This window comes from Equus asinus, chromosome 8 (genome assembly GCF_041296235.1).
Source record: "Equus asinus isolate D_3611 breed Donkey chromosome 8, EquAss-T2T_v2, whole genome shotgun sequence".
Classification (NCBI taxonomy): domain Eukaryota; kingdom Metazoa; phylum Chordata; class Mammalia; order Perissodactyla; family Equidae; genus Equus; species Equus asinus.
The window spans coordinates 46,304,959-46,316,161 of NC_091797.1; the positions used below are offsets into that span (position 1 = coordinate 46,304,959).

The 11,203-nt window shown below is 39.4% G+C and overlaps 1 protein-coding gene across 7 annotated transcripts; it reads right to left on the reverse strand.

Moving 5' to 3' along the window:
- Positions 1–225: 225 nt before the first annotated feature.
- GMNN (geminin DNA replication inhibitor) lies at positions 226–9,897 on the reverse strand. Of its 7 annotated transcripts, none has more exons than XM_070515556.1 (8): positions 9,570–9,839; positions 7,879–7,936; positions 6,938–7,072; positions 4,791–4,868; positions 4,024–4,171; positions 2,945–3,027; positions 2,530–2,640; positions 1,055–1,469 (listed from the first exon to the last, which is right to left on the reverse strand). In XM_070515556.1, exons 4-8 carry the CDS (start codon positions 4,836–4,838, stop codon positions 1,308–1,310), a joined length of 552 nt encoding a protein of 183 aa, XP_070371657.1. In that variant the 5' UTR covers positions 4,839–4,868; positions 6,938–7,072; positions 7,879–7,936; positions 9,570–9,839; the 3' UTR covers positions 1,055–1,307. The 7 variants fall into 7 exon arrangements, with proteins under 7 accessions (XP_014707093.1, XP_070371655.1, XP_070371654.1 ...); XM_070515559.1 differs by having other exon boundaries at positions 7,879–7,954; XM_014851607.3 differs by lacking the exon at positions 6,938–7,072 and having other exon boundaries at positions 226–1,469; positions 9,570–9,897.
- Positions 9,898–11,203: the final 1,306 nt, after the last annotated feature.

Consider the following 11,203-nt stretch of genomic DNA (forward strand, 5'->3'; position numbering starts at 1 on the left):
TAATTCTATCTTTAGGCTAGTGGTCCATACCTGAAACATACAGAGCTGCACTGTCTAATACAGTAGCCACTAACCTCATGTAGCTATTTAACTATAAGTTAAAATTTCAATTCATCATTCATACTAGCCCATTTCAAGTGCTCAACAGCCACATACAGCTAGGTGGTTATCATCCTGGACAGCACAGATAGTTCCAACATTTCAGGTTTTACTGGACAATGTTGCTATTGATTAATAATAGCTTCCATTTATTAAGCATTTCGTTCAGACACTGTAGTAAAGATTTTGATCCCCACAGTAACAGAGGCAAACTTTATCTCAATATTAGAGGTAAGAAAATTAAAGTTCTATAAGAATAAATAACTTGCCTAAAGTAATCCTTTAAAGATTGACATTGCTCTTTATTGCCGATTTATACAAAGGTACTTCTATGCTTCTCACAGAACATACTCAATCCCAATGCTATATACTTTGCAAATAATTTCCCTTTATTTTGTTCCTTTCTTCCTTCAGAACAGTACATATGGGAAATCCCTAACTAATTTCACCCTAATTGTACTTATTATTCCTTCAATATATATACTTTGTCCTATACATATGTGAATAGAAAGTTTCAGAACGCTTAGCTATCCCTGTGTCTCTTAACTGGACTTTGACCTGCCCCCTACTTTGCTTCTCTAGACGACCAGCTCCATCCCCCATCTTTTTAAGCCTCCAAGAAGAGTCTGATCATACCAGCCAGTCAAGCCTTTACCTGGATAATCAGCTTCCCTCAGGAAGCTTTTGAAATTAGATTCTCACACTCCATTACAAAAACTACTTGGAAAGAATATCCGGACATGGGGATCTGAAAATCAAGTCCCTACAATGAGCTTAAGGTACCACCAGGTTTGAGAGTAAAACCTCAACTATTTCAGTCTAAAGATGGATAAATTCATCTTCTCCTTGTTTCCTCCCAGATAGCAGAGGAATAGAAAATAATATAAAACCATAGAAATAGATAAATTTTCAACATAGACTTGTTATACTTCATTTGCCAAGATGCACACAATGGTCAATAGGAGACTGAAGTTTATTTATCATATATGCAAGTCATATCTGACAACTGAGAAAACACTATTTACATAAAACACCATAGATTAAAAATACATAGTATTTGTATTTTAATACAATAACAGGGTCCCAGGATTTAAACAAGGAAGTACGATTCCAAATTTGCATTATATAGTTATTTGCTCTGCTACAAAGAACTACAGTGGAGGTAAACTTTGGCAGTATATTTCTCAAGAGTCAACTATTAACGAATTTCATATACATGGTTTTGCATCTGTAGAGGAAGATACAATTTCTTCAGCACATGTGGCAATTTCTGAGTCTTCCACTTCAGAATCCTCACCAGTTTCCTCTTCAGAATCAAATTCCTGACTATCCGGGGATTCAAAGTTATCCAGAGGTTCACCATTCAGCCTCTTTTAAAGAAAAAAACAACAATTTATTGTAAAAACTTTAAAACCCAAGTCCATTCTCAGTATGCTGATATAAGTGACCCTCAATGTTGTACGAGGTCCTTTTCATAACGTCTCTCAAATTCACTTACAATCAGTTATATCAGTCTCTCCACCATGCTAGATCCTATTTCAGCCAAGTCACAGTGCTTAATAATTTGCTCATTTTTTTTAAAGCACTGACCTGCTTTCAGAGTACAGCTGAAATCAGTACTTCTCAAACTATGACACTGAAGGACCAGGTTTTCTAATTTCCATCCGCTGTGGAGCAACACTTTTACGGCAGTTAAGAGAACTATGACAGTAATTCCCAATGAAAACTTTAAGCACTAATTCTGTCACGGCTCTAAAATGTAAGCCATTCAGTACAAAAAAAGTTTTGATTTGAAAAACTTTCTATCAGCAAGATGATTTTTCTGCAAACATGAGTAAGTTGAAGACCTATTTTTTAGGCCAAGAGTGGTAAAGTAACAGTTTCAGGCTAATTCTTAGAAATACACTAACTACCTCCAAATTTAAAAAAAAAAGTTAGATAAGGCCACCAAACTTTTTTAGTGCACCAATTAAATTTTATAAATGAAAGTAATGTCCAATTGGCATTACAGTTAAATTAAAAACTGTCTAAAAATTTGTTAACTGTGAAATTAAATTTTTCTATTTTTCAGGTATGTTAATTCCTTTTTATACTTCTACAAGAAAATAGATGTTCTTTAGATGCTCTTCTGCTTCATAATAATAAAGAATACTATCTAACAGTTATTGGGCTCTTACTATGTGCAGGCACTTCTCTCATCTATTATAACTCGTTATTCTCATAATGAGCCTACAAAGCAGGTACTATTACTCCCATTTTACAGATGAGGAAAATGAAGCTGTGACAGGATAAATAAGCTGCTGGGCAGGGAGCTGAGACTCAAGGCCAGGAAATCTGATTCCAGAGCGCAAACACTTACTGATCACACGTCTGCCTCAATACCATAGACAAACAGATGATTCTGAATCAGGCGAAGGTTCAAACACGTACCTCTATCACCTCTGCCATATACTGCACGTGTTCTGCTACTTCTGCCAATTCTCTATTCTCCTTTTTCAGGCGGGCAATTTCATTATCCTTTTGTTCAATTTCTTTATGAAGCTATACAACAGAAATAAAGTCAGTTTTCCATACATTTGCTATGCTATAAACCAAATTATACGTTCCAAGTACATAACTGGTAGACATTTAGCACAAAGTTCCTAACAAAGGCGCTATCTTTGCCTCTCAACACAACAGGCTTCTTGTGTACAAGAACTCTGGTAATGAAGTTGCCCTTCTAATTAAACTTTTCTTAGGCCAATATTAACACTAGTTTGTATTGCTCTAACTAAATATGCTCAGCAGTAGAAGGAAAATCATCTTGGAATGTTAAAAAATGCCACAGATGATTTTCAGTACATACTTTCTCATTTTCCTTAAGTGCTTCATAGAGAGCCTTCCTCCGTTTCTCTGCCACTTCTTTCCAATATTGAGAGGATGGATTTTCTGAAACAAATTAATGTTTTACATGTCACTTTGAAAATCATTACTGTTACACGCTGCTGTAAAAACCCAGTAATTTTTTTTATCTAAAAACAATTTACAGGGGCCGCCCCGTGGTGCAGTGGTTAAGTTCACACATTCCGCTTTGGTGGCCTGGGGTTCACAAGTTCAGATCCCAGGCGCAGATCTAGCGCCACTTGTCAAGCTGTGCTGTGGCAGCATCCCACATAAAATAGAGGAAGATTGGCACAGATGTTAGCTCACTGACAATCTTCCTCAAGCAAAAAGAGGAAGATTGGCAACAGATGTTAGCTCAAGGTGAATCTTCCTCAGCAAGCAAGCAAGCACGCAAATAAATAAAAACAATTTACAATCTTTCTCAGTACTACCCATATTACTTAGTAGTACCCATTTTTAAAATGTTGAAGTCAGAAAAGCAAATCAATGTTTTTCTATTTTTCCCAACATTTTAAAGATTTCAACCCTTCAAAAGAACTGCAACACAAATAAATACACATATATCTTTCAGCTAGATTGTTAAAGATGTTTGTAACATGTGCTTTGTGTGTTTGTGTTTTTTTTTAACATTGACTTTTTTTTAATTTAAGATTTTATTTTTTCCTTTTTCTCCCCAAAGCCCCCCAGTACATAGTTGTATATTCTTCTTTGTGGGTCCCTCCAGTTGTGGTATGTGGGACACTGCCTCAGCGTGGTTTGATGAGCAGTGCCATGTCCGTGCCCAGGATTTGAACTGACGAAACACTGGGCCGCCTGAAGCTGAGTGCGCAAACCTAACCACTCGGCCATGGGGCCAGCCCCCTAACACTGACATTTTTGAAAAGTCCTGATCAGTTATTCTGTACAACATCCTTAAACTTGGATTTGTCTGTTTCCGTGATTAGATTCAAGCTAAACATTTTTGACAGGAATATTGTCTATGTTGTATCCTTCTCAGTGTATCAACTTTAAGGTAAAAATTATATATGTATTTTTTCATACCTGTAATCATAAGATCAAATGCTTCTTGGGTAACACCTCCAGGACTTTTATTTTCACTGTGTTCTGGGACAATAACAACTCCTGAGCTGGAAGTCTTAGATGTTAACTGGTCCTTCCGATGTTTCCTTTTAGACAAGACTTTCACCAACTATAATGGCAATACGTACATTAATCTCATTTATTTTGATTTAATGAAGAAGAAAGCTGAGTGGTTTTATCACTTACATATTAAAAATAGAGCACTTATATGTCTATAGCATTTTGACACCTTGGATCTTTTAAAAAGTCCCACAATTCAGGACTCTACCAAAATGTACAGCTATATTTTAGAAATTTTATTTGCAACAACTATTTTGGATTAGACTTGGATCTAGGACTTAGCTGAAATTCTCTTTATTGTTTAAATAATTCAGTACCATGGAAAGGCAATATTTTCAACCTGTAAAAATCTAGACACTCTCATCCATGATTTCATCCTTTACATACAGGGGTAAATGAATGAATCGAACATTTTACTCTCAAAACATCAAAGTAGGTTAGGATTGACTACATCATTCCAGTTCTGCTCCATCTATTCATACCAATTTTGAACTTCTTAAATTGAACAATTAAAAGAAAAAGCAGTTCTTTGGGGAATACGCAATTGCTATTCTTAAATTATTTCCAAATTTCAATGATTTAGGTATTCCTGACCAAGGAAATCTTGGAAGTGTTTTTAATGTAAAGGTAGTGTCATCTCTACCCCTTTCTAGCCCAACGATACATACCTCATTTTCTCTTCCAACAAGAGATCCAGCTGCAGAAGGCTGAATCATCTTCAGAGTTCTTCTTGGGATAGGACTATTCTGAAAGTCAAGATAATTCATTACCTGGTTACTGAGTTTCTATATGATTATCTGGTTCCTGAGTTGCTATATGGATGGTTACTCTCTTAGTCCTACTATAATTTAGAAAAAAAGAAACACTAAGAACGGTAATATTTGGTCTGCTATATAATTTTATAATGCTCCATATGAACAAGAATTGGTTTAATCTACTAACAATCTGGTTATTTCCCTAAAATTATAATACAGTTTGAAGAAATGCTAAGAATGGATCTTTCACCCAAATGTGACACAAACAAGCTGCTTTTCTCCTATAGCAATATATGCTCTTGCTCTAGTCGTTTTATCAACTAATTGTATCTAGTTAAAACAAAAATGTAACAAAATTTCTAAGCTCTAACACTTCAAACCATATGTAATGAAATTCCAGTATAACAGGAATATTTGCATTCCCTCTTTAAAGGATCTTCCACACAGAAACTTTACCAAACATAACCTTTATGGTAGAAACCCAGAACACAGGTAAACTGGGAGAAAAGGTTAATTACTTACACTGCAATACTTCTCCCCTAATCAGAAGGATTCATCTCAGATTTCCTTTAAATGTGAATATTCCCTAACACATTTCTACGTATTCACCACAGGAACATAATTTTCAAGAACATACTTTACACAAAACCAAATACACACACAATAGGACCTCCTCCCTCTGAAATCTTTACGTCATTGTAGAAGCAGTTTTGCTTCAAGCCCATTCATTGGGAGACAGCTAAAATGTCAGTGCTTGCGGCCTACTAAAATACTGTAAAATGCCCAGGCTATTGTTTTGGAAAAACTATTGCCTTCCTTACAATATGTAAAAACCTTCCTGTCTATTTCCTGATCCGAAAGCTCTATTTCTGCAAAAATCATTAATTATACTGCCACCATGGGATAGCAAACAATGGTGAATACTCAAACAAGGTTAGCGAGAACACGACACCGAAGCAGCGTGAGAAAGTCACTGATTCCACACTGTACTTCACATGACAAGAGTTCACCTTTCCCACGGTAAAGTTTCCGCTGCTGATTATTATCTCACTATTTAACCAAAGAACAAATGCCAGCTCCTGGGAGAACAAATATTACATCAACTTTTCAGATATAATTTAGATTATAGATTAGTCAACAGTCTCCAGACAAACAGAAGAAAATATAACTTTGGAACCTTAATAATAGGCGCTAATTTATTTAAATGTTCCTACTAATAATGGCCAAAAAAGCCAGCTAAATTACTGTCACAAAAAACGGACAATTTCCAAGATTTAACTTTTATATATGTAAGCTTTATAGCATTCAGCCCCAAAAATGTAACATCGCTATTACCATTTTCTTTCTACAGATCATGCATTGGAATTATAGACTCTTTAGAGTCAAAATGGTTCTTAGATATTAATGGGTCTTAATCTTTTTAGAAAACAATTTGAGATTCTCTGAAACCTTGCAAAAAAAAAAAAAAGCACACAAGAGCATACTCATAACAGAATTTTGCAAACAACTGGCAAGAAATCCATGAACTCCTAGAATTCACTCTTACAGATCTAGTTTTAGTTAAATTCCTCATTTTACAGATGAGTAAACTGAGAAAGAGATGCTAAATAACTCACCCAAGGTCAGTTTCAGAGGCAGAACCAAACAGAACTCAGGTCCTTTTATATCCAAGATAGTTTTAATCTAGCTAGTAAACATTAGACTTTTCTTTAAATGTAAGGATCTGCTGAAATTATATAAATTATTTGTCTGAGATTTGCTTCAAAATAATTAAGTGAGGGGGAAAAAGGAGTGAATGGAGATGTAGATGAAACAAGATTGGCTATATATTGATAACTGTAGAAAATGGGGAAGTTAATTGAGATTATTACACTATTGACTATTTTTGAATATTTGAAAATTTTCATAATAAAAAGTTTAAGCACACACAAAGCACAATGGAAAAACATCATCATCCTAAATGGAAACTCAAATTCAAAAAGTATCAATGCAAAGTATTATTCAAGAAAAATTATGTAAGGAGGATAGGGAGGTAAGGCGAGACAACCACAATAACCTACCAAAAAGCACCTGCGATCACTTTGAAAGGCTTTTATTTCCTCTATTTAATTTAAACCTGCAAACTGATACAGTTTTCCTGAAGATGTGGTCTCATTCCTAGGAATCGTCATATTGTCTAAGTTGTATGGTAGAACCTAGTTAAAATGTAAATTCATTTAGAACCTTAGGAGTGGAGCCAGTCAAAATTACAAATTCAAAATTAAACAAACTGTGTCTTTATTGTTCTAAGAATAAATATTTGGGATAAGATTTTCCAGTGACAGTATCATACAGGGACTCAAAAAGTACAGCCACACAAGCAGGTTAGGTGGTAACGAGTATGATGCACTCTAGAAATATGTGCAACATAATGCACAACGTGTCTCCATAGTCAAAGACATTAATTCTGAAGATAGACACAAAGGATTTTAATAAAATTATTTCATGCAATGTAAGAGTAGAAAGAAAGCAATAATCTTGCTTACAGAAAATGCTAAGGAGTCTACTAAAAAACTAATAGAACTAATAAACAAATTCAGCAACGTTACAGGATACAAGATCAAGATACAAAAATCAACTGTATTTCTAACACTAGCAATGAGCATACCAAAAATTTAACAAAGGAAACAATTCCATCTACAATAGCATTAGAAACAAAATACTTAGGAAAAAATTTAACAACAGGAGTGTGAAACCCAATACTCTGAAAACCACAAAACATGGTTGAAAGAAATTAAAGACCTAAATAAATGGAAAGATGCCTTACATTTATGAATCAGAAAGCTTAATATTCAATCATAACTAGTTTTTTAAAAGTTCTCTATTGTCACTTGTCCTCTGGCTAAAAAGTCAGTAAATCAAGTTGATACAAACTACAGCCAGGTTAAATTTGGCCAAATTATGTCAAAATACTTCCAACTGCGTGCTTTCTACAACAGATTAAAGTGATTCTATCACATACCTTCACATTCTCTTGGATTCCTTCCTGTTTCTGCTTCATACTGGGATTCATCATACGCCTGGTGAAGCAGAAAAGACTAGTAGTTCAAAAACAGAATATGGTTTGCACATGAAGGTGGAGTCTAACTTTTGTTGAAAGTACTTACAATCATAAAAATCATACTACTGTATGGCAGAACTACGATCTTTGTTCACGGTACCCAAACTCAGCCACGTCGATGAATGACTATAGTGGCTCTCTATTTTATATATACACACACACAATAATTCTGGTCGTAAAAACTCTTGTTACAAAAGGAAAATTATACATTCTAACTATTTACAAAACTCGAGGGTGTTCTGGATTAAATACAGGGCTCTCAGAGATCTGAGAGACCATCAGCAGGCAAAGTGAAACACAGAGACCTGGATATGCCCAAGTCTATCCTAAAGAAGAGCATCCTAACTCTGGTGTTTCAAAGGGGGATTTAAGACGTAACAAACTTGGCTCTGGTAACCAGCAATAACTTAACAGTGACGTAATATCCGATCAAAGGAGATGATGCATCTACATTTGTAGGGAATGTTTAACCATCACCACGACCTGAGACACTGATGAAGCAAGGAAGAGGGATGGGATATGTTAGGTGGTGAACCAGACCACTGGGCCAACGTTTGAACGTTGTGTCTCCCAAAGAGATGCCCCAGATTCTTGTGGCCATGCCTTAACTCAGTGCAGCGGCTTTCAAACTTTGACTTTGACCCATCGCATGTTAATACATCTTACACTGTGCCCTAGCCAGCACGCAAGCAAAGAGTTTAGGAAACAAAACTTAATGGAACTGGATGATGCACTCTTTTTCTACTCTATTTCACGTTAAGCAAATGCTGATAGGGACCCCTAAGTTGAACCGGGGCAATGTTTTCCAAACCATTGGCTGGGTCACGAACATTGCCTAGAAAAACCTAAGTGAACAGAATGGAATCGAACAGAGGAGAAAACACCAGAGTGCATGGCATGCAAGGAATAAGTACTGCTTCGTGAAACTTCTACTTTAGTTGGATGGCTGCGTCCTAAATTGCGATGTCAAATGTGCTGTAGTATGTGTCACGATTAAAAAAAGTGGAAAGTCGCTGATGAAGTCTGATCCTTCACAAGTTGATGAACACTCCTGCGAGCAACCTGGCACCCTTACTTCTTATTCTCTAGTTCTTTTAAGCAACTAGATTAAAAACTCCAGCACAGGACTGGGTCCGAAGGAAATGCTGATAAACAGGTGAAACCAAGGTCACCAACACCAGCGTCGGGTTTTTAATGGAAGACGCAGAATTCAGCGACCCTCGCCAGGAGCTCAGTTTGCGGACCCCCCCCCCGGATCACTGCCAGTTACTTCTGGTCAAGAGGGTGGACGTTCCGCTCATCCAGACAGCCAGGCATGCCCAGGCTGAGTCTCGCATCCACCAGCTGCAAACACCCCGCCCAGCCAGCTCGCCCTCCAGACTCGGACACACCGCTACCAACAAGGGGGCGGGCCGTCCGGTACCGCGCGCCCGGCCCTCCAACCGCGGCGCGCGCCTCAGCGACGGCGCCCACCAGCCAATGGGGAGCGCGGAAGGGAGAGCGCGCCAAAACCGACCCACCCAATGGGGAAGCCGCGTGCCTCGGCTCCCGCCCCCGCCCCGGCTCCCGCAACCGTTCAACACCCCACTCACCCTCACCCCGGCACCGGCCCGGCAGCTGTCACGGGAGTACGGGACTTCCGGCTGGCAGGAGCGAAAAGCGGCTTGTCTAGCAGTCCCTGCGTCCCCACCTCCTGCAGCCTGTCTCACACTTCCTGGATGGAAACGCTCAATCCTCGTAGCGAACGCAGGTAGCTGTGGCAGCAGCGCCTCTCACAAGGCCCACGGCCAGCGCGCTGTTGCACACAGCCGCCGGAGTGGCGGGCGCGCGCGGCTGTGAAAGCCTGCAAACTCCGCCCGCCTGCCCCGGACCGTCACGTCACCACGTGACGCGAGACGAGGGGTGGGGCCACCCGAATCCGGCGAATCGCCTCTCGCCTCCCCCCTCCCCGCCTCGGCCCCGCCCCCTTCCTGCGCCTGCGCAGTAGGTGTAGCGTGTATTTGAGCTGGGTCATCCCGGGGTTTCTGCTGGCTCGGAGATAGGTGTCCTTGGCTCCGGCCTTCTGGCCCCGGCCTCGGAACTTCCCTTTATAATGGGGTGGAGTTTTTTGCCCTTTGCAAGGTGGAGGAGAAAGATCTGCTCCAACTAGACATAATCACCGGGAGAATAAAATATTGTATACGTGTATAGTACACGACTTGTTATATTTCTGTAAAGCCGTCTTTCGCGGACTTTTAGTTTTATTAAGAGCTTCTATATTTTGGCTTTTTGTGTTTGGGCTGTGTTGCGATTCCGTAGGAGTTCTGGAAGGCTTAATTCGGCCATCAATTAGTCTTGCAACTATTTGTTGACCGCCTGATAAGGACCAAGCACTGTTCTAGCGCTGTCGTTGCGATCTGAAGGAGCCGGGAAACCTTAGGAATAGGCTAGCTCTTTAAATATTATTCTTCTCATGGGGGCCGGCCGCCTGACCGGGTGGTTAAGTTCACGCGCTGTGCTTGGGTGGTCCAGGGTTTCAGTGGTTCGGTTCCTGGGCGCAGACATGGCACCGCCCATCAGGCCATGCTGAGGCTGTGTCCCACATGCCGCCACTAGAATGACCCACAACTAAAATAGACAACTATGTACTGGGGGGATTTGGGGAGAAAAGGCAGAAAAAAAAAGATTGGCAACAGTTGTTAGGTGCCAATCTTTGGAAAAAAAATAAATTATTCTGCAAAATTCTCAAATAACTTTCTTTATGGGCATAATAATACATTTGGGGTTAACAGAGTCTTGTCCAATCTTTCGGTTACAACTGCAGTGGATATTAGCCAGCCTTGGTGGTCTAGTGTTTAAGATTGGAGGCTCACTACCATGGCCTGGGTTGTTTCTGCTCAGGGAAGCACACTGTCCATCTGCCTGTTGTCAGATTGGTGGCTGCGTGTTGCTGTGATTATTTCAAATACCAGCAGGGTCACCCATAGTGGACAGGTTTCAGTGGAGCTTCCAGACTGAGACAGACTAGGAAGAAGGACCTGGCCACCCACTTCTGAAAAAATTGGCCATGAAAACCCTATGAATAGCAGCAGAGTATTGGCTGGTACAGCGCCAGAAGGTGACAGGATGGTGCAAAAAGGCTGGGCCGAGTTGCTGTCTGCTGTACACAGGGTCTCTAGGAGTAGATTGTGGGCACTAACAACAAACCACAGATATTAATATGTCTGTTTTCCCATTTCTTAACTTT